The sequence below is a fragment of the Ictalurus punctatus genome, chromosome 18 (assembly GCF_001660625.3).
Source record: "Ictalurus punctatus breed USDA103 chromosome 18, Coco_2.0, whole genome shotgun sequence".
NCBI lineage: Eukaryota > Metazoa > Chordata > Actinopteri > Siluriformes > Ictaluridae > Ictalurus > Ictalurus punctatus.
The window spans coordinates 24,418,899-24,443,610 of NC_030433.2; the positions used below are offsets into that span (position 1 = coordinate 24,418,899).

At 44.6% G+C, this 24,712-nt stretch overlaps 1 protein-coding gene across 2 annotated transcripts in view; it reads right to left on the reverse strand.

The window, feature by feature from the left end:
• ammecr1 (AMMECR nuclear protein 1) overlaps positions 1–21,427 on the reverse strand; it is a 36,823-nt gene extending 15,396 nt beyond the window's left edge. The window contains exons 1-2 of one of the 2 annotated variants that reach the window (XM_017492437.2): positions 20,659–21,421; positions 8,911–9,021 (exon numbers count right to left, since the gene is read on the reverse strand). In XM_017492437.2, coding sequence (XP_017347926.1) covers positions 8,911–9,021; positions 20,659–21,188 — 641 coding nt within the window. In that variant the 5' untranslated portion in view covers positions 21,189–21,421. Of the gene's footprint in view, positions 1–8,910; positions 9,022–20,658 lie in introns of both variants that reach the window. The other variant, XM_047161932.2, reaches the window with a different exon arrangement.
• Positions 21,428–24,712: the final 3,285 nt, after the last annotated feature.

A 24,712-nucleotide genomic window follows, 5' to 3' on the forward strand; every position in this document is an offset into this window, starting at 1 on the left:
AATCACGGAGTCCAAAACGTTCAGGATCACGCGTGCGGGTTCCCACCGATGATTTCTCCAAAGCAAACGTCTGATAAACGTCACCGATCACCCATCAGCCTGCTGACGTATCTGATGAAGAGACGAGCGTGTAACCTGTTTAAAGATAGCGGTGGACGTCATCGAGGAAATCACAGTAATTATCCTCGTCCGAAGGTCACAAGAAGGTCTGGGGGGGGGGGGGTGTGTGTGTGTGAAGCGATCGGGGGGAAATGAGCGCAGAAGCAGGACAGGTGCTTTCAGGTGATTTAATTACGTACAGTTACTGCACAATTAGACTCGGTTATGAATCGGGGTCACCGTGACCATGCTCAGTCAGAATAAATCCATCTCTCAGCGCTCTCGCATGGAGACGGAGAGGGAAATCACATTTACACCAACGTCAGCGCGTACGCTCCTCTCCGCGGTGTAACGGTCCGTCATCGGGTCTCGGCAGACTTTCTGAGAAGGTTCAGCATCATGGAGATGCGTTATGGCTGAAGAGGCTGTTCTGTAACGGAGGCCTATTTCACGCACAGCTGCTTCACAGGTCCATCAGGAACGGAACACACATCACGCAGCATTCAGCCATCGCCCCGCCTCGCCTCTCATCGTACCGCCTTTCATCTCATCGGCGTGATGACGGATAAAAACCCACCGCCGGCGTGACCCGTATCCACGTTCTGTACTCTGACGAGGCGTCCTTCGGCCGCGCACGCTAAACACGCAGCGCGACAAAACACCGGACGGGTCGAGCGTTACTTTTCTTTTCCGGTGGAAGAACGCATCATAAGCGTATGATCTCAGAATAATCTGAAGGATGAAAGTCATGGGAGACCGATTAATGAACGTCCTGTGACCTGGACGCAACAAAAAAAAAAAAGGAAGTTAAATTGGGGATTTTCTGAGGCTTAACGATAAAACGCGCCAGATAAAGAACGCAATCTGCTCCGTCAACGAGACTTCGAGTCAAATGCTATAGACGCACCGATATGATATTACGCTCCGATACACACACACACACACACACACACACACACACGTATTAACGTCATCCGTTCTATCATGTGACACAAGCGTAGTGACGTTGCGCTATTAAAGCCAGACGACAGGAAACAACCGCGATCTGGACAAGAAACCAATCAATCCTCTGGATCAAATCGCTCCTCTTTAATAATGACGCCATGTCCACATTAACCCGGATCCATCTCAGAACACCTTCTCCCGCTACGTCTTTTGAAAACGCGGCTTTCGCGGACCGGGAAAACAGACCCATTCCATTCATAATGATGTATCTGTGGTCATGTGACTCGACTCAACTCAAACAAGATGGCGGACGACGTGGTGCTGCAGTTGTCGTGCCTGATATCCAGTCTGATAGCTTTGTTGAAGATTAACGTCACTTTCGACAACCTTCAGCTCGCGTTTTTACCCCAAAACCACTTTAATCGCTGTGCTACGGCACTCGAGTCTGTTCAGATCGCGTCAGAGGCGAATCTGCTGTGGAAAACACTCGCACCAGAATCGAATCATGACTCTCACAGACTTTTGTTTTTACTTTTAGTACAACGTAGAAATAAATACTTAGATCATGATTTAAAAATTTTTTTTTTTTTTTTAACGAGCCACAACCTCAGCCTGAGCCGTTTGTTTTTGTTAACATGGACCTCGTCAGCCATTTTAGACACTCCCCAAACACCCACACACTCCGCCCACACCTCAGTCTGAAATCAGCCAACGCCCAGCGCAGCCTGATAACCAACCATTACAAAGAAAAACGGGACGGCGAAGGCTTGGCGGTCGTAAGTGATGTCACGACAGTCCGGCTAACGATAACGCTAGCTGAAGTGCCGTAATTCTGTGGGCGGAGCCTTGTGTACACGCATACTGCACCTTTAAACGTGTAAACATCTCACCGACTGCACCTTCTACAGAAGACGTTTACATAATCTGATATAAAGAAACGAACGCATCCCGCATACGGTACCGTACCAAAAGTACCGAACTCGAGCTACAGGACAGTCTGCCGCATCGAACCTGATCCTTCATCCAGACGGGTGCAGACGTGGAACCTTCTCCTCTTACACACGTCTCTACAGACCCTTCACACAGACTAGCTGAATAATACAAGGACCTCGGCACGTCTCTCTCCCGCACACTCACACACTTCTAGACGAGACCTCCGACACGACGGCGGCACCAGAGAAGGCTCCGGAAAATACCGCACCCTCTACAGACCGAGCGCCGACCAGCCAACCACGGGGCCGAGACGATAACGCGGCAGCAGACTCGGCTCCCGTTCCACAAATCCCTGAATTTCTTCTCGCGCCGTAAACACCGTCGGTCGCTCGGCTCCTGCAAACACGCGCTCCACGTCCACGGTGCGAACAGCGGCAGGAATTTCAGCGGCTGCGCTGCAACCCCGAATCAACCGACAGGGACGCCGAGGCCGAGGCTTTTAAAGACGTGAAAAAGGAACGAACAATTTTCCCCTCGAGGTTCCACATACGGTTCGTCCGGGATTCCCCGAGCGCAGAAATCAACTCAAAATCAAGGAAACTCAACAGATTTGGCCCAAGACGTGTCACGTGACATCCTAACGTGCATTCAGCCAAATCCCTCTCCCATTCACGCGCGTCTAAAAGCTCTCGTTTACCAGCAAACATCACTGCGAAAGAATTTCTTGCGATTTCACCGGATCGCGTTAAAAAAAAAAAAAAAAAAACTGCAAGCTGCATCGTGGATTTTGAAAATAAATAAATAAATAAATAAATAAATAAATAAATAAATAAATAAATAAATAAATAAATAGAGCGTTTTTTTGGCCACGACGATTACAAAAACAAACCCCGGAGAGACCCTGTACGGACCGCTCCGCATCACCGTATCCGAGGTTACGCGCGTGCGTGGGGCGAGGTTTGGTCGAGAAACGAGTCCAGTCAGCTCACTCAGCTTCTCAAATCACTCCGTCTGTACTGCACAGATTTAAATTCTTTCCGCCACGTGTTCACGTGAAATGAACGTTCGCTATTCCGGTCGGATTATCAGACACCGGGAATAAAAATCTGGATAAATCTGTAACTGGATGCATGTTTATTTCCTCCATCAGGCCAAGATAAATCACATCACATCACATCACATGACATCACGCAGGACAAAAACACGCTTCCATCGTTTTCACATTATGGAGAGAAAAAAACGGAATGGATATCTGACTCGAGTGCGATCGATGGCGCTATTTAAACCTCACGTTTCCACTCGCCGTCTTACTCTTCCCTTCTTCCCAGAAGCAATTAAGCTGAGTACGGTTTGACTGAACGCGTCTCGGAGCTGCCCACGCTGCAGCTCGCCATAAAGCGCCGGAGGTGATGTGGAAACGCTGAACCGTGCCAAAGTGTCCGTCTTTCAAACATGAACTCGCTCACCGCGCCGTGCCTTACTGGACTTTCTAAAAACACTACCACCAGTAACACTTCACGCTCACGATCGTTAACTCCTCCATTCGAACACAACCCGAGCAGTAGAAACCTGCGCCGGTCCGATCGTATAACGAGGCATTACGGCGTCATATACGGAGCACGAGTTCCAATCGTTTATTTATTTCAGTTACACACGGAGTTGATGGATGTTCGGCTGCACAGCTGATTCGTATTAACCACGTTCATCACGTCAATATCCATTATTACACAGAGTAAGCGAACACAAATATTTAAATTAGGAGTGTATAACGGCATGAGCTGTACGAAAGGAGAACACGCTGAAGGTCTGTAGCAGTGGTGCTCAACCTTTACTTCATTTATTTAGCATATTTTGAAATATTTACCAAAAATAACGTACGCTGTCCTCACATCAAAACATTTTCAGTAAATTTAAGTCTGTAACTCTCACACTGCTAAATGATATTTTTACCGACGGAGACGCGAGTGGAAATATCGGCCAGCTTTCCTTTTAAGGCGTTTTGTGGGCGTCGCCGTATGCAAATGAGCCGATCGGCATCCGTCGATCGTTTAGAAAGTTTTGGGTTACGCTAAACTTTTACATGACACTAGTACCAGAACAATTAATACAAAGATTCTAAAGTTACACCGAGCTGCACAGAGCTGCGCGATTTAAAAAAGCGATCCGCACAAACGCTCAGAAAGTCCGGATGAATACGCACTCTGTAGAGTCACTGCTGCACCAGAGCTGCGGAAAGGAAGAAGAATAAGATCGGGAGGCTTTTAAAACAGCTGGCTGAACATCGCGTCTTTACGGATTGCGACAGGGTCTTGGACGTGAACTGTGACCCGGACAGGACGGGCGGAGCGCCACGTGCTGGAACGAAAACATGACCGAAATTCTGTCTGGTCTGAGGGGGGAGGAGGGGGAGAAAAAAGAAGAGTCAGTTATTTTAGTCTTAGTCGTCAAGTAATAAACACACTTGTGTCTCACATGAGGAAAATAGATCCAGAACCAAAACATTTCAAAAGAGAAAGAATTAAAAACTAAAGGCATTCTGTAAGGATTTATAGATCTATGGTCATGCCCTCATAAATCCATAAATAAATAAATAAATAAATAAATAAATCATCCGAGTGCCGAGCCGGCCGGGTTTGTTGATGTTGTCGTGCGAGGTGACCTCCCCTATAGGGTCCTCTAACGGAATCTTCCTAGTAACAGATCCAGCGAATAGGCAGCTTGCATGAGCAACTCGCAGCCAATGAGAGCCGGCCAGTCTGAGCAGATGTCCGAGTGTGCGAGAGAGCGCGAGAGCATGTGAAAGCGTGCGAGAGCCAGCCATCCTCTAACCGTTCAGAGTTTTTTTTTTTTCCCCTCGTCCACCTGGCTGGCTGCGTCCCAGGAGACACGTGAGGCGTTTCGTCGGATGATGATGATGATGATGATGATGTCCTTAAACAGACAAAAAAAAAAAAAAAAAAAAAAAAAAAAAAAAAAACAGTTCTCTCAGCTGCGAGAGTCGTCGTTCCACTTATGTTCATTTCGCACAAAATGAGATGACAGACCAAGACCACCAGGAGCCTGAGCACTCGGCATACAGAACAGACGAGGATGTCCTGCTGCCACTCAGATAATCCCCCCCCCCTCTCATATGTGTGTAGGCCTGCTGCGAAACTCCTTCACGACATCAACGACATTCCCTCCAATCACACGACATCACACCAAATTATATTATCAGACGCTGCTAATGTGTACGTGTTTTGCGTACGACAAAAGCAAGGTCTGACAGATCCTAAAATGAACACTAGTAAAACACACACACACACACACACACACACCCCCTTGATGAATATTAAGACGAGATGGACTACAGCCACGTTTCTTCCTGCTCTCAGTGAATAACTGAATGAGCTCCTGCATAAACACGCCACTCATGCAGAAATATTACGCATATATTTAGTTCAAAAGCTCCGCTTAAATCCAAAACGAGCTCGACAAGGTCAGCGCGCACCGCAGAAGTCGTTCGTTACGAGAAAACGCTGCACGCCTTCATTTAGACGGATTAAAAGCCGGGTTCACGTCTCAGACGCCGACGATGCTACATATTCATAATCGTACAAGTTTCCGTTGATCTTCCCCCCTCTTTATTATCCCATTATTATAAAAGTAGAGAAGCGGCACTTTATCCGCCGCAGGAGACAGAAACGCGTTTTAACACGTCAGACCGTACACCACGACTCGAAGCCCGAAACCTCCGTGTGAAATAATAACGCACGTGTTATTATACACCTTCTCATTACGCGGACACGCCGCACTGCTGCAGAGTCTCAGATCTCAGACCCGCGGACGATTCCAGACCGTCCCGGATCTCCACCGCTAACCGGGAATCCCATCACAGTCAGCGTTTCAACTGTGAAAACCTCTCGTGTCGTCCGATCCGAGCATCAGACTTCTGGATTTTCTAAACGAGCAAAGACTTTGGAACATCTCGGAAGTCGGTTTGAGACGCGGATCATGACGACGATCGCGACGACAGCCGGAAGGTTTAAAGCGGTACAGAAGCTCACGCGTAGGAAGTCGCTCAACGTTTTACAGTTCTACTTGGCCACCTGACGGACAGCTACGTTCCGCTTAGAGTCTGGAGAACGCCGCATCCGCGTGTACCTAAAGATACGCGGCGACGCCGATCACGCCGCCGCTACGTCTGCACGCGATAAACAGCTGAACACTTCTCGTTAACCTGGTAAAGGCGTGTCAGGAATATTCCTTTTGGTTTTAAATCACTTGTGTTGCACATTATGATGTTTGTTACTGACATCATAAACGTTCAAATGTTACAGTAGTCCTATATTATACAGCTGGAATTTTAACCGGGCGGTCAAGGTCAGGGGTCACAGAAACTTCATAACTGTCCGCCCAAAAGAGTTTCACAAACAGTTTGATCAAGAAACCGGATTAATAATTTTTAAAAAACTGAACACAAAAGTAAACACCTGGATTAATAATAATAATAATAATAATAATGATAATAATAATAATAATGCTAACGATCCCGAACGAATAACCGAAAGGCGCTCACGGATGGAACGGTCGAGTCAGTTAGCATTAGCGTGTGGTTCTCCTCGGAGAAGCGCTCTGGAGGAAAAGCTTGCTGGAGTCTGCAGTGTGAATTCTCCTGACCAGCAAAAACTCCAGCAGCGGAGACGTTAAGAGCTATTTATAATCTCAACTCCGCAGCTGGAAAGCTTAACAGCGCTACAGAGGATATCAACCTGAGCCCAGGTGTAGGGGTGTGTGTGTGTGTGTGTGTGTGTGTGTGTGTGTGTGTGTGTGTGTGTGTGTGTGTGTGGAGAGGATGCGACTGGGGATCATCACATGACCTAACGAAGCACGAGGTTGAAAGTAAAAATGTCAATTCATTTCATTTTAAGTTCGTTCGTAAAACACGCCTCACAGAAATGGTCATAATGCAGTTTTACAGAAATCCAGACGACTCAAATAAAATACACAAAAGAACTCGCAGGTCATCTCGACAAACTTACTGAGTTTTTAACCATTTAAGATGAGATTTTTAGGGCTGCCCCCTGATAGTCGACTAAAATGTCATTTTATCATCGTTCATCTGTCGGTCCGTCGCAGAAAAACAAACAAAACAACAACAACAAACACCTCCACAGTGGAGGGAAAGTTGGCCGACACGGCTCGCCCGGCCGCTCCACCTGCTAATGACGACGTCGGGAAGAAAAACAACAAAAAAGTGTGGGATCTTCGTGAAAGGATAACGGATAACCCCAGTACGATTGCCTGCGAACTCTGCAAGCGAACGCTGGTGTATAATTCCTCAACACCGAACATCTCTTCATTTAAAACACGGAAGCAGCAGCCGAGCATCAGCCGCTTCACACGGCTGCTCGTTTCAACGTCAAGGTTAACCGACTTGATTTAGAGAAACATGCGCCGTCACATCACGTCACGTTGTCCAGAGGTGCGTGCGGAGTGCGGTAGTTGAATCAAACCGACACGTTTAACATGTTCGACGTGAATAACGTGCATTTCTCTCCGAGTTCATCCGCTATACCACCGCCGACCTCGCAGCCGCGCCGTAAATAAACGATCAGAATCCTTCCGATTGGTCGATTGACGGCCCTAACGAACCACTGAGATTCCACCAAGAGAATCTCTACTCGGGGGCGGGTCTCAAAGTTTTCATCCTTTTTTCTCTTTCAAACGGTCCAAACTCCAAAAACGCTTTTTTTTTAACCACACACACACACACACACACACACACACACACATTTACGTGAGGTTTTCTACACTCCAGAGCGTGTTAGAGTTTTAGAACACTGGAAAACCCCGAAAACACATCAGACAGTAACCCGAGATCAGACTCGAACCCTGGACACACACCGCCGCGTCGCCCCGAGCGGCGTCGCGTCACGTAATCATTGACGATTTTGGATTTTCATAGTCAAATATCAAAATGTTTACAAACCACACGAAAACCGCTCCGCCCGTGTGTTTCGGATCCAGACTCAGAACCTGCTCCGGGGTGCGTTAACCCGTTCACGCGCTCGCAGAGAGAGAGCACAATTAAAGCTCTCTTTGCTCTTTTCTAGTTTTATTTCTGAAGAATACACGACCAACATTTTCACACTTCTGCTGCAGTCTGGATTCAGTCTGGTACTTCCGTTACATAAAATCCCAATAACACCTGCTTCAACAGCAGCTGGTTTTATTTATTTATTTATTTATTTATTTATTATTTATTTATATTTACACTGCATCAATCATATAAAAGTCCTCAACCGCATCCATGTCCTAATATGATTACTATACTCCGATCCAAAATAATATTTTCCATCAGCGTACAAATTTATACATGAACGTGTGTGTTTATAAATACAGAGGATTTTGCTTTCGTTACATTTCATCCTATACATACAGACATACATATATAAAAAATACAGAATATTTTAGACAGAAAATTAAAAGCCACGTGATGTGATATTAAGTAGTAAAGAATCTTGGATATGTTTTGAAATTATTTACGCATGAAAGCGTTACATCTTGGGTTTTTTCTCCTTTTAATTTGTCGTCCGTCTGCATGAACAGATCCACAAACCTGCGCTGCGATGATTCAGCCGTCCAACCGCCAACATTTCATCCGTCTTGTGTTTTCAACTCATCCGTGTGTGTGTGTGAGAGAGAGAGAGAGAGAGAGAGAGAGAGAGAGAGAGAGAGAGAGAGAGAGAGAGTGTGTGTGTGTGCACGTGTGTGAGCATGCGCAAGTGCGTACACGTGTGCGCGCGATGTTTGCCAGAGGAAGTAAACACAACACCGTTGTACTAATCGGTTAATCGAAGAAATAATCTACAGATTAATCGAGTATCAAACTCCTCGTCAGCTGCAGCGTAACGGAATCTTTAAACAGTAAGAAGAAAAGGAAGCGTGTACCTGGTAAGGGTGTACTCCCTGAGTCCTGAGTGCAGGTTCATGGCAGAAAATGTACCTATACAACCCCTCAACCGCTTGTCCCGGCCGATCTTCCACGTGACAAACAGTGGGCTGTGGAGAGAGGGACAGTCTTACATAAACATAAATATCATACACGTATACGGAAGGACAGCACCGTGTAAAAACAAACCTGACGCTGTGTGTGTGTGTGTGTGTGTGTGTGTGTGTGTGTGTGTGTGTCCAGCAAATGTCCAACTTCATAGGATAAAAATAAAATGTGTCCGTCAAAACAAAAGCTTTTATTTACATAACTTGCGCAATAAGGTCTCAACAAGGCAGACCTGTCAATCAAAAGCTGTGGGCGGGACTTTAGGGAAGTGACATCAAAATGGTGGCAAATTCCCGTTTAAGGCTAAAATGATGATGACTACTGCTGTGTGAGGAACAACACTCCAGAGACCAGTTAGCCCCTGTTCTTATTTACACAATAGATACGATAAACATTCGTGCTCTCACACACACACACACACACACACACACACACACACACACACACACACACACACACACACGATAAACTTTGCAAAGCGCCGTGACTGTTACACTGGAGACTCCTTCCAGAAAAGTCTCAGAACAAAAAAAAAAAAAAAAAAACCATCACCACAGCGAAGATAATAGATTTTATTAAACATTTCACGTGAACCGGTCCCTCCAGGATTTCACGATTTTGCGAGAAACGGTCTCGGCTCGTTTACCCACAAACATCACGGGGAAAGAGCGCACAGCACTATAAACAACTTCCGGTGTTTTACACGGACGTGAAGGCCAGATGTTTTACACAGCGTGCGACTCGGTCACACGGCGTAAAAGAAAAATCGAGTCCGGTGAGTCAGTTTAAACGTGCTGGCATGTTCTCACCAGCATCTGGAGCTCCATCAGGAGCCTGACGGTCCCTGCGTGATGATTAACACACGGCAGCGGAGTGAGGACTCGGACGTCTTTACACACAAACTGTTTAAAGACGACGTTAACGCTAGATTACAGAGTAAATAAACACGTGAAATATATTCATGATTTGGGTCGTGTTTGTTTTGTTTGTGTTTTTTTTTTTTAAAGCTGAGGTGTTGAAGGTACTTCAGAATTCGGAGACGCAGCCGACGGGTTTTGCGCGGACTCACGTTCATAACACGGCGGATGTTTGTGAAACCTGCTGACTCCGCACATGCAAAAGAGCCATTCCTGGCAGATTGGAAATTATTTGACTTCATTATTATTACTGATGATTCAGCATTACGAATAATACAGTTTATTAAAAAAAAAAAAAAAAAAAAACTTGCCAGCTTACGGTCCCTTACCGAGGCGTGGATACAGCTGACTACGTGAGTTTTACGCATGAACGATCAAACGGAGCTGAACTCAGTTTCGGTAGCGGTGACGGCCTGTCTGAGGAGTACAGGGTGTTCTCACCGAGGACCCACACACTTAAAATACCCTCCAAAATGCACCCGAGCCGGCCTAAAGGCTTTTCCTTCCACTTTAAAGTCTCATTTCCACCGTGTCAGGAGAGCGGGGAGCGGGGAGGAGTGATAATATCACCAGCTGTGCAGTCGGGAACTGCTGACCAGGCGGAGCCAATCACGCAAACTCAGCTGGATGGAGGATTTATAGTTTAAAAAAAAAACCAAGACGCACCGGTACATTTCCAATATAATACTTTTACAAACCGGTGCTCTAACGTGCTCAACACGGCCGCCGCCTTCACCGTCGACCTGCGGCTCCAAGTGTCGGACCGGCACGGACCGGCACGGGAGCGCGAGAAAAAACAAAGTCATCATTTGTGAAGCCTCAGCTCCGACGCGATGTGGGAATATTTCATCCTGCAAAGTCCAACTTTTTGTCCTTTTACACTTTCAAAAAGGGAAGAATAATAAAAATGAAAGTGCCGTTTTCGGTCAAACGTTTCCCCCCAATAATAGCAATGGCGGTACGACGTTAAATATACACGGGTGTGTAATGTTTGCTAAGTGGAAAACACACCGATGGACAGCTGTCAATCAGCCCAGATTCACATGTCGATTGGTTGGTCTCTCGAGAAAAAGACGGATCTACTGGAGGGTTTTTGAGTGAGAACTCGAACCAGCGTGCGGTAAATAGTGGAGCTGATGATATAATATAACGAGGTTAAACATCACTGGACATCAAAGCAGTGTAATATCGCATAGAGACGAATAAATGGTTATATCGCACGCGTCCAATGTTCAGACAAATACTCGGCCCCGTTTTTCCCTCTTCCGAGCACAGTACTCGCGGTGTTGGATATCTGCGACAGCCGTGATGACCCAACATACATTCATTTCTAATGAAGCATTTCAGGTTACAGCCAACCAAGCTAAATTAGTAATGAACAGGTTTTTTTTAAAATAAATAAATAAAAAAAAGTCTATGCTCTTTTAAAGATCAGATCGTGAATACGCAGCAGCGGTCCGAGCGAACGCCTCCGCTTCATATCCGAATCAGGCCCGTAAGAGAATTCAAAAAAAGCAAACATCTATTCTTAGTAACTTCTGCTTCTGTCTCGCCCTTGTCCTGCCGTTCATGCATATTTAATCGAGCCCGGTGGAGAGAACGACAAGAAAACAGAGAGAGAACTCGTGAAATCCGTCACGCAGAGAAATCGATGTACGTTTAAATCGGCCACGCATCAAGAGTTTCGCGTGACCTTAAAGGGATAGTTCAAACAAAAACCTCAATTCTGTCATCACTTACTCACGCTCATGTCGTTCCAAACCTGTACGACTTTCTTTCGTCTGCCGAACACAGAAGAAGATATTTTGTACGTTGTTATGAACAAGGTTGGCGACCAAACCGTTTTGGTGCCCATTGACTTCCACTGTATGGGCAAAAAACACCAAGACATCTCGCAAAATATCTGCTTTTATGTTCCACAGAAGAAAGTAAAAGTCGTACAGGTTTGGAACGACATCAGGGTGAGTAAATGATGGCAGAGTTTTGATTTTTGGGTGAACTACCCCTTTAAGGATGCGGAAGAGCAAAAAAGAAAAACGTAAGGAAGGGCAAAAGTCGGAGGGGGGAGGGGGTGCGGAATAGAGAGCAGGAATTAAGAGAACGAGCAGCAAACTAGCTTCGATTTGACTCTGTACGCAGAAACGTTGAAGTGCTTGACTGATTTATGCAACAGCCAATAGCGCTCGAGATACCCCGAACCCCGCCCGATCTAAACAAAGAAACTGAAACTGAGCACCGGTTGGAAAAGGGAAGTGTGTGAAGACGCTCGGCCAAAAACACACTGACGAACAGAGGTCCCCGCTAACGAGCTGCTACTGTAGAGCAAGACACACCTCCAGTGGGCGGGGCATATACTGTTCGATTGGATGATCATTAAGATCTGAACAAATATGAATCTAACACATTGTCGTATCTGTGATATAAACACAAACGGATGAGAACAAAATGCTCTGAAACACTGATTCTGACTCCCAGGTCAATCATCTAAAAGGGTCTCGGTGAAGGAACCGGAGAAAAGAGGAGGTTCTGCAGATCAACATGGAACAGATGAAGACTGAAACAGGAATTCAGGAAAAGGCGTCTGGAGCAGCAGCCCCACAGACCGACCTCGTCACGAGAAGAAACACTCCGTGGACACATCTTCAGCTCTCAGTGGAGTCGCGAGTGGGCTGGAGAAAGAGGAGAAGCCTGTAGTAGAGGTCAGCGAGGCTGTTATTTCAGCTGAGACGAGGCTCCACACGACGCCATCGATTTTTCTGAATGAATTGAATTGTGGACAGGCCGGAGTACGTCAGGCTGCAGGGCTGCTCGTCAGACGTCGTGACTAGCAACACTGGAGCACCCCACGGACCCGTACGGTCTCCATTCGTCTTCACCCTCTACACCTCAGACTTCTGCTTCAAGTCAGGAACGTGCCACCTGCAGAAGTTTTTTGCGGATGGAGGAGACCTTATCGAAAGCTTTATTAGATGATGCAACAATCATCTCCAGCTCAACATCGGGAGAACCAAGGAGCTGGTGCTGGACGTCCGGCGCAGCAAGCGGCCATAAGTGGGGAGGGAGTGGAGATAGCGGACACCTACAAGTTCCTAGTGGTGAAACTCGATAACAAACTGGACTCCTCACGACACCGAGGCCCTCTACAAGAAAGGACGGAGCGGGATGTTCTTTCTGAGGAGACTCGGGTCCTGCCCTCGGCTGCTACGGATGTTTTAGCAGTCTGTGGTGGCCGGTGTGATGATCTTTGCTGTGGTGTGCTGGGGAGCACTGACCAAGTTGGTGAAGGAGGTCAGCTCTATTGTAGGGACGGAACTGGGTGGGAGGGGCATACTCTCCCTCTCGCTCTCTCGTCAAGCACAGCAACACTTCGCACTCGTGTACGTTCGAGAGCTCGTGCATGTAGAAGACGACGGCGAATAGCGCTTTCGGGCGAGTGTGTTACGTTGCCACGTGAAAAGATATAAAGGTTTTTTGCTCGGAGGAGACACGTGTTAGCGTTCTCTCTCCCCGATTGGTCGACATCGTGTGTTAGGGATAAATAAATAAATAAACCACGAGTGGGCGTGTAATTCAGCAGAAATCCTCTCCAGGAAGCGCTCGCTCTTTTCTATCGTCTCTCGCCAAAACCGAAAGAACAAAAAGTTCAGAAGACATCTCAGAAGATTCTAGTACAGCATACGTACATATGGTCATGTGATGAAGTAGGCCACGCCCCCTACAAGATGATATGTTCACCTTATGTCGATTAACATCGCGATAATGTATTTAAGTTTTTTTTTTGTTGTTTTTTTTTCAACGAGGTGAAAACTTCACATCGTACGCAGCACTCCCTTCATCTCCCCGAACCATTAAACACCTGCTTTACGGTCTCTTCAGCCGGAGAACCGCCAGCCTGAACATCTAGGTCTAAAATCCCCGACGGGGCAAACGGCAAGAATTTTAATGCTGTCAGATCGCGATGTCAGAGCTCGGGACCTCGTAAGTGTATAATCATCCAGACTCTCTGCGAATGTGTGTGTGTGTGTGTGTGTGTGGGGGGGGGGGGGGGGTGGGGGGGGGTGTTTAAACGGTGTAGATCATTACAGATAAAATCTCACAGCTGTGCAGCAATGAACGCTGACCCTGAGCGCTCCGAATTTCCATCAGGAGTTTGCTGTTGACCTCTAAACCCCGGGAGAGAGGAACATATCAAAAGGATCAAGAGATTAACTTCCATCACTGACTCTCTCTCTCTCTCTCTCTCTCATCAGTGGGCCTAGTGATGCCACAAAAATACACAACACGTCCACACCGAACCTGATTTACTGACATCTCACACATTTCTCCGTTGGAGAATCTGACCGAGGTGCAGACGGATTGCAGTGAGGAAGCGAGTCGACTCTGAATCGACTCGCTGCAGACGGTTTTCCGTAGACGTGACCTGCTGAATACAACGAAACCAAAGCACGGAGCTGTAGCGCTGCGGGAACGCCACGTGTTCCGTAAACGTACAAAAAAAAAAAGAGAGAGAACTAATAAACGCTGGATTCTGACAAACGAAATATTGATTTCTCGCTCGAGTCCGAAGTTAGGTGTAAGGTGCAATGGTCATTTTTTTTTTTTTTTAATTTATTCCTTACTTGTACAAATTAGATAAAGTGGTAGTTTGTACCAAATCGGTGAGAACATGATGTTTGTTTGTAGCCGCCTGTCAGTCGTTTTACAGACATGCCTCTCCTACAAACCGGTGTAGATCGTAGATGGTGGAGCGGAGGGGGCAAAAATTATTCAAATGTCGAACAAACCTAAAGACCTTATCCTGGAAAACAAAGATTAGAGCCATCTAACAATAACACTCAGGAAGGACTGCACACTGATTATCACACCATGCCGTCATGATCTCTGAAGAAACCAGACTTTATTTCACAAAATCCTCCTTTGGTGAAGCTCCAGCGCTCCGCTTCGAGCTCGTAGACTATAAATAGAGCGCTAGTTCAAGAAATTCCACTGCATGTAAACCGAGACGTGATCACATGACCTGCTCTCAGCCAATGGCTTCGCACTTCCTGTCTCCCACTTTGTGTGTGTGTGTGTGTTCAAAAGAAGAGAGATGAGACAAAGAGCCCTGCTGGAAAAAAAAAAAACAGCAAATATCACGGAAATTCTAATGGTTTCCACTATAAATACCATTACAAACCATCAACTAACCATTGAAACCCATTACTTATACTTAATGGTATCCACTAGAAATAACATGCCACTAATAGAAGGCAACACATTACCAGTAGAGATCCACGGGGACCATTACAGTTTCCATTAAAACCCATACATATTCTCATTATAACCATTAAAACCCACGCACATTCGGCGAGGGCTTCTATTGTTTTTTTCCAGCAGGGAGCTGATGAAGGTCACATGTTCGATTTCTTTACGTTCCTTAACGAAGATTTCATCCGTTTTGTGACATCAGAAAAAATATATATATAATTAGTGCAAGAATTTTTTTTAAAATATAAAAAGTAAACAGTTTTATTCACAGTCACGAGTCTGAACAAAAATATTTAGCAATGAAAGAAAAAAAAAGCTACTTTTTCCAAGTCTTTGATTTAATAAAACGATACCATGACAACGCATTGTGACGTCATTCATCACGATATCAATATCCTAAAACACCAAAAATCACCTAAAGGCCAAATCTTCCATCTACAAAATTCCAGAAATGTTGATTTTCTTCGTACCCGCACGCTTACGATCGCTGAGAAATCCCAAGTGCGGTCCCGGCATAGCTCATTTGCATGTAGCGACGCCCACAAAACTCCAGGAAAGGTAAAGTGCGCAGGCAGCTGGGAGCACGAAATGAGCACTCGGGGTAAAGGCTAAAAAACAGAAGTGAAGTTATTTTGACTCACTTCTACATCAGTGAATATATAATTAATTTGTTTTTCTTTGTTAGAATACAGGATGCAGGACTGAAAAAAAACTCTGCGTCGCTGACTAAAGCAAAACGCAGTTTGTTTTCATTCATTCACATCAGTACAATAGAACAGCTTCATGACCGCAGACTCTATAATCTACTCCCCATCTGTGATTAATTCAGACAGGAGGACGCATCCCAAACCACATAATGCAGAGGCCTACTTCAGGAGGACAGGGTGCAGTTTTGGGACGCAGCCCAATTAATAACGGGTCCGAGAGAATAAAATTATCTGCAGCATCCCACACGATAAGAACCTACACGCAGTTCATCTCACAGCAGTGTTCTGTTGGTTTTTTCTGTGTAGGGTCGAGGCGATAGGACAAAAAAAAAAATATATCATATCACGATACCTGAGGGTATTTTGATGAAATGATGCGCATTATAATATATTATTATATAGGTTCAGCATCAAACTGCCAGAAAAACAGCAGCGTGCTGGGGATAAATTAACAACATTACGGCTACAAAAATTAATCACTAATTAAAAACTGAAAAAGATTTTAAAAAATAATAAAAATCAAAATAATTGTTTATTAAACGATCATTAAAACAATCAACCTGACTACAGAATGTCTCCAGTAAACCTTACACATAAAATTACAAAAATTTAAACCAAAAACATTTTTAAAATGTGCCATGTAAATGTCGTAGATGTCAAGAACGTTGATGTTAAATACATCATAAATTATATTTTCTAAGCCTGTAAACAATTTTTTTGCTTTTTTAATTCATTTACAAGATTTCATCCTTTTTTTTTTAAATCTATATAAATTTGTACATGTACAGAATAAAAAAAAAACTGACTATAGCACCTTCAACAGCCAATCAGGCCATCTTGGGGACGGAGCTTCGCGAGCATGGGCGGGAATCGAGGAAAGGAAAAAAAAACCTCACTCACTCACTCACAAGACGAACGAACCGTAACGTTAGAGACAGAACACTGAGTAAATAAAGACTAATCTTACCGAACGCACCTTTCACTCGCACCCGTCGCTTTGTAGTCGAGATTTCTTTCGTGCCTAAAGTTTAGGCGCGATGTTTGCTGTATCCAGGGGTTTCGCTACCCGAGAACTTCCTTTAACGAATGTTAGCAGGACTGTTCGAGCAGCTCTTTTGAGTGCGCTCACCCGTGGAACTGCGCGCTGCAGTTTGTGTTTACGAACGCAGGAGCCTAAATAGTGAGAGCGAGAACATTTCAGAAAAGCTAGGAGTGTGTGAAGGACCTGCTTCTGCTCCAGACCCCGACTACACAACCGCTCCTCCTCCAGAAAACCCGCATCGCACTAGAATACACTATAGAGTCATGCTTTCCCTCGCACCTGTACCTGTCCTGACTGTGCGGTTGGTTAGGAAACTGCGTAAAATAACGAAACGTCTCGAGTTACTTTTTCTCTCATGACGCAGTGTTTTTTTCCCTTTCTAATTAATAAAATATTTTTGCGCTGTCACAGTAATCACTGACTGCACACGCGGCGAGAACACGGGAGAATAAACAAACTCTTTCTAAAAACAGTCGGGATTCACTCACACTCGTTAAATAACTCTGCGATATAAATAATTACTCCCTTTATGTTTAACCGACAAAGAGACAAACTGTTAAAAAAACAAAAAAACAACAACAACAACAACAACAACAACAAGCGAGCATCAAAGTGGATCTAAATCTACAGAACGAGGTAAAGCTAAAGCCCCGCCCACACCTGCACGAATATTCCTGAATATGGGGGGGGGGGGGGGGACACCCCGGTCATTTTCAGGTTCTAGACCTCTCGATATTTGACGATATCAATACGATTTACAAAGCTCAGAATCTGGGAACTGTTCATCCGTGAAAGATAACGACACAGAGAAGGACTGGAATCAAAGTTAAGGGAAAATCACCACGCTGGCTCGGTAAAAGTATTTATGCACCAATCTGCCCTTTTTTAATACTCGAATTTACACTGATCCGAATCATCAGAGCGTCACACCGGTGTAAAAGGTCACGACGTATAACGCGAGAGCGATATTTTTGCAGGATTTGTCACAGAAACCCGCATCCGCATGCGCCGATTAGAGTTCAGCTGGTCGACTGTAAATCAGTAAGCCGGGGACTTAAAATTCCCGGGGAACGTTTCATTAAGCCGGAATGGGAAAGAGGACACGGATACGCGCGTGCAATCCAGTTTTACTTCTGCAAACACAGAACGCTCCAGATGTCCCGAGTACTTCAGTACAGGGGCGGGGTTCAATATCCGGATCCGAGATAAACAGTACGCTGTGTGATTTCACGAGCACGCTGGATGTTCTTCATTCAGGAGCACAAAAGGAAGAAAAAAATAATTCTGACATGGGATTCATTTTTCTGAAACGTCACTCGGTGATTGACCTACAAAATGGCGGACGCCCCTAGATGTAAACAGAGCGCGAGTGAAAATCTACCTACAGCAGACAAAGCGTTTACGGACGAAACAAGCAAAGGAACAAGAAGATAACATCGTTTTAAAGGTTACAACACAACCGGAGTCTGTAAACAACAATACGTGAGGAAAACGAGGCATTAATATTAAAAAGCTAGCTAAACAAACCGCACAAGACTCTCAGAATTCAGAATTTAAAAATTGGATATGAGGTTTAAAAACACTAAATATCATATAGACGACATTTAAAGTGATTTCTCCCACAGCGGTACTGAATTTTGGTCAGAAGCCATCGATTCGTTTTCTCTGACTGGCAGCAGGGTTTAATTCTGATCCCAGGTTCATATTAACGCTCTTATTCTAATGATCCCACGTCACATTCGCAGGGACTTGCACGGCGGACGCTTTGCACGTTCGAATACTAATTTAAAAAAACTGATTACGAAGTGAGTTTACCAACAACAACAAAAGTATAATCTTTTGTGTGATGACTTTCTGTTAGGACAGGTTTAAGTAACGGTGGCGGAAGGAGTCTCCAGTTTCAGCGCTTCGTAACAGTCAGGAGGTTTCCTGTATAGACAAGACGTGCTGTGTTATCGAGAAGACATAGAATATATATGTTCATTTAATATCTCTTAACGCTGGCGGCGTTTTGTTCTCTGACAATAAAAACTTATGGTAATAAAGTAGACAAAATATTTTCGATTAAGGCCGTGCGATACGACGATACAATACCGATGTTGAAATGATATCGGTGCTCTTTAAGAAGAAACTGTGACTACTGGCTATTACTTTAATTACAAACTGACTGGAAGCAGATCATTTGATGTTAAAATTATTTTAAACTTTAAAACCAAGTGCTAAAAAGATGATTTTTTTTTTAAAAAAACTTATATCGTGATACCTATAATGTATCGTAGAAATCAGAATCATGATGAGACTTTTTTTCGATCACATCGCTCAGCCCTGACCTTCGGCATTATTTCATGAAGAGACTATATTACTAAAGTCATGTGATATCTTTTAAAAGAAATTTAAAAAAGTCGGAGTGATTAGATGTGAAACGAACAACACAGCAGAGAGAGAGAGAGAGAGAGAGAGAGAGAGAGAGAGAGAAATTTAATAAGCAGCTAAGCTAATTAGGTTTCAGTCAGGTCAGTGCAAGTTCAAACTAAAAACACGGACTTGTACTAAATTAAATATTTGTTTTTGTTTTTTTAAATAAACAGAGTACTTTTAACAAGAGTACTCCAAAATACCGAGTCTAGAATCTCGACTTTAAACCGCACCTTCGTGTTAAACGGCAAACAATCTCAACAACTCGGGCTTTGTTAGCTACTTAGCACAGACATGCTAGCTACCGAACTAGCCGTGTGGCTAAATAACGAGTTCCGAGACGGCGAGAAAATAAATATATGACACAAACATATCGGAAATGCGACTATAAGTGAAAATGTATTTATGATTATTACACAAGAACACGTCTGATCTCATCTTCGGTCAAAGTATAAGGAATAAAACACCGAAGAATCCAAACCAAACTAGCGATACTACCATTTACACTCGAGCTAAAGCTAACATGAATTAAAGCCCTTGTTTAAGATCAGCCGGATATCTAAATGATCCCGAGTTATCCTGCGAACTCTGACAGAATAATCAATCCAGGGATTTACAGTGATATTATATAATATTATATAATACAATACAAGCTAGCAAGATACAATACCCTTATTTAAAAAAAAATAAAAAGATTTTTAAAAACACCACTGAATAATCTGTAAAGCTTCTCTAACATCTGAATAGAAAAGCAGTCAGGAAGACGGTGTTCATTGTTTTAGGTAAATAGACAAGAAAATGGAATTAATTTAACGAATATTAGATTTTTCATGAGTGCTAAGAAGTAAAGGGAAGCTAGCAGCACATCGGTGAGAGTTTGGAGGAAATAAAAAAAGAAAAGAAAAGAATAAATAAAAACTCGGACTGTGTCAGTGGAAAGCTTGACTAAGCAACAGTGAGCAAGGAGTGTTAGTGTTTCTCTCACTCACACACTCACACACACACACACTCACACACACACACACACACACACACACACACACACACACACACAGAGTAAAAGTTTATCCAAAATATAAATGGATAATGGAATAACGTTATATATCTGTGAGTTTAATAGGAAATGAACACACTGCATAAACACGAGTCATTTCTTTTAAACAGTGGAATTATTTTCAAGGACAAGAGAAAGAAAAAGATAATGCAGGTTTATATTAATATGTGTGTGTGTATGAATATATATTATATTTAAATAATTCACTCGACAAAGAGACACAGTGATTTAGCTTTAGCCATCGTGCTGCTACTTACTAGGGGTCGTTTGTAAACCTGGGTGTTCGGGGAGGCTGGTATCCGTAAAGATGGCAATAAAGCACGTCGAAACAGAAGCAACACATCTCCGCCGAGACCACCATCTTCCTGGCTGAGCCCGGTCCCGGACTGAGGTTCGGCGAGAGGCCGGTGCTGGAGTTGTAGCCTCCTGGAGTTGGAGACAGAGCGGTGGTTGTGTTGTTGCTGTTGCTGCTACCGCCGCCGCCGCTACCACCACATCCACCTCCACTACCGCCGCCGCCGCTATTATTACTACTACTACCACTACAGCTCCCGCTGCCCCCCGGACCCCCGAGGCCGTTCACTCGATTCACGCTTCCGGCCACGACCATCGACGTCGAAGACCCTATCCCCAAGTCCGATCCGCAGTGCCCGGTCCCGGCTGCCCCGCCGCCCGCCCCGCCTGGACCCCCTGATCCTGGGGATCCCGACAACTTCTGCTTCTTCACCCCGCAGCAGCCGGCCGCCATCTTCGAACAATCTGCACCAACACACCGCTTCCGACCCATCGCCGTCACGGCGGGAAGGGCAGGGCCAAACGCCGACCACGCGTAAAAATCCCACTGCGTCACGACGTACGACGCACGACGCTCCACCTTCACCGCTTTATTTAGTTATTTATTTATTTGTAAATTTTTTTCCCTTCTTCTTCTTCTCTCCTTCCTCTTCTTCTTCGGAACGTAGTCACCCAGGAAGTAAGCCGTTTGCTGCTTACGTAAAAATTATTTTAAAAAAAAAAAAAAAAAAAAAGTGGGGGTGGGGGGAAAAGAAGGATTCCCAATTTTTTTTCCAAGAGACTGCAATGTCACCGGATGTGTTTAAAGATAGAGAAAGACAGGAAGGAAAAGAAGAAAACGTAGCCTACGCTACAACCTTACGCAATGTTCGCAGATCGGCAGCTCCAGCTGCGTCCCAGGGATCTGTTCCGTCAAATAAACGGGGAAGAAAAGTCGCAATGTTGTTGTTGTTTTGGGTTGTTTTGTTTTTTTTACCTCCTCCGGATGCCAGGCTCATCAGTTCATCACTCCATCAGTCCCGTTTTAAAACAACCCATAAAACAAAAAAAGATCAATATGAGCTAGCTAGGCGGATGTTGGAGAGCGCAGACACCGCACTGCACCCTCTATGAGCACTGTGCGGGAATCCGGGGGCTCGAGCACGCAGGACCCATACGTCTCTCTGTCTCTCTCTCTCCCTCTCTCTCTCCCTCTCTCTCTCCCCGCACGAGACGAGACGTTCCGCCCCGGAACCCTGGGTTCTTGTCAGTTGTTTACTTGCATACGATCCCGGTCGTAAACAGACGAGTGTCAGCTCGAGGAGGCGCAGGGATCCAAGAGCGCGAGCACGCACCGAAAATCGACGCAGTTTCTCTCTCTCTCTCTCTCTCTCTCTCGCTCTCTCTCTCTCTCGGCGTCACTGAAACCTACGAGTCATTTCTGAGCTCATCAGTGAACCGGTGCTCGGTTTCCTCTCCTCTCTCCTCACTGCTTAAAGAGGAGAGTTGAAAGTTTCCTCCCTGTCGGCTGGAACGCTTTGATCAGGACATCAGGACGCATTTTTCTAAAGCTGCTCGACAACATAAACAAAGCCGTCCATCATCCGGATTCTCCCAGGATGTGCTCAGTGTTCCATGCAGAGCAGCTGGGCTTTTATTTATTGTTGTTGTTGTTGGGTTGGTTTTTGTTTTAGGATCCTGTGCGATCATGCATGCACGTAAAGCCAGCACAGCCAGCCGTAATCACTTCTTCCACCATCCAGCACGTATTTTACGGCCAATTCTTACGCATCGTGCGTACTCTGGAGTCCGTATTCTCAATCACGGCTACGTGAAAAGAATCGGTTTGACCGACTGAATCTTCTCGGAGTCGACTCTTTGAGTTGAGGAACCTATCGTGACTAGTGAATTGTGGGAGAAAGGTTGCCAGTGTTTTGTTTTTGTTTGTGTGTGTTAAACGCCACTTTTAGAGCAAGATTGTGAATTTTTTGGGGGGGAGGCGACTCAGCAGCTGGGATAGATTAAAATAAGAAAGAAAGCGTGAGAAAGTGTTTCTTTGTCAAGTTCAAAAGTAATTATCATACAACTCTCATCCATGAAATTATTCGGATTAACCCCAAATAAAGATCAGCTGTTTCTGTAGGATCTTCTTCACTTCTTCTTGACTTGGTTTCATCCGAGTGCTGAAGGCCCGGTCCGTAAAGAGCTTACAAAGCATGTGGTATCGATCAGGAGAGGGGTATGAAAGAATTGCCAAAACATTAAATGTACCATAGAACACCGTGAATGCCGTCCTCAACAAGTGGAGAAAAAAATGGAGCACCACAGTGACATCACCAAGAACTGGACGAAAAGGAAAGGACAAAAACTTACCAGGGAGGCTGCTGAGAGACCTACGGCAACATTTAAGATGCTGCAGAAATATGTCACGTACTGAGTGCTCTCTGCATGTCTCAACAGTCTCTCATATTCTTCACAGGTCTGGGCGATGGGGTAGGGCGGCTAGACGGAAGCCCTTTCTCAAAAAAAAAAAAAAAAAAAAAAAACACCCAAGCTAAACTAAATCACCCCCAAACCATGTGGCAAAATGTGTTATGGTCTGCTGAGACAGATTCAAACATGTTTAATAATTCCATCATTTTAAAAAGGTGTGTTTGGTGCAAAATAAAAGCACATCACCAAAAAAATCACCGTCCTCACGGTGAAGCGCGGCGGGGGCAGCATCACGCTTTAGAGATGCTTTTCTTCAGCAGAACTGGGGCTTTTATCAAGATGGAGTGAATCATGAATATCTAAAAACACCAGCTGATTTCAGTGCAAAACCTTCAGGTGTCTGCTAATAAACTGAATAATTATTATTAGTAAAAGTAGTAGTATTTCTAAATACAGAAAGTTGGGAGAATAAGGAGGATGTTTTTGGACTTAAGAATGAGCGAGTGTAAACACAGCCACCATTTTTAGGCATTTTTTGTGCTGTTTTTGAAATGTAGTTGGAATTGGAAATGTTTCTGAGGCCTGGCCATGCTAGGTGTGCTGATCCTAAAGGAAGAATAACTCTGCTATAGGATAGCATTTCTCCTAGCTGTGAAATCTGGGCTCGGCTACATCCGAACCTTACCTTTAAGAGCGAGACGTAGCGTGAACTCGCATCTATTTGGGCCAGTCGGTGAATTTCCAGCTTTGTTGCAGTTAATAAAACAAAACTCCCGACACACCATGCATTCCTGGAATCGTTAAAGTGTTGCACGTGAATCGAAGAGAGTTTTGGCCGAGCGTGCGTTATGACGGCGTCACGTGACACGTCTCGGTCCGAATCCACGGTAATTTAGAAACATTGCAGAGTTCACTTGATTTTGTTTTAATTTCTAGCACAAAGTCTAGACTCAGGCGGGGAGCTGCGATGATTCCTCAATCATTTTTAATGTAAAAAAAAAAAAAAAAAAAAAAAAAAAAATTTTTTTTTAAATTTTACTCAAGGCCACGGATACGTAACTAAGCAGGTTTTGGACAAAACAACGGCAGTGATTGTACGATATAGATTTTTTTTCCTGCTTGTATTTCACCATTAAAAATAAATAAATGACTGATATAAAAATAAATGTGAAAAATTGAAAAAGCATTTCCACCGTGTCAGGCGAAAGGAGAGTGGGGAGGAGTGATAATATCACCAGCCGTGCGGTCGGGAACTGCTGAGCAGGCGGAGCCAATCATGCAAACTCAGCTGGATGGAGGATTTAGGTTTAAAAAAAAAAATTTAAAAAAAAAAGTTGTCCTTTTTCTCTTTCGTCCAGAAAGCCAAAGATCTGTTTTTTGACCATTTTTCACCAAAATATTTCAGCGACATCGATAATGAACATATTTACCTGATAAACTTAACCAAGCGTCCGAACAAAGCGTGTTGGCTCAGAAGAGCGAACATGAAAGAAAACAACCAGAAATAATTTACAGCGACGCTGAAGTTCATCTTTATCTTAACATCAGGCCGTGCGGCTCGTCGTCTTCTTAACCGACAAACGTAAAGAAAACGCTCAGAACACA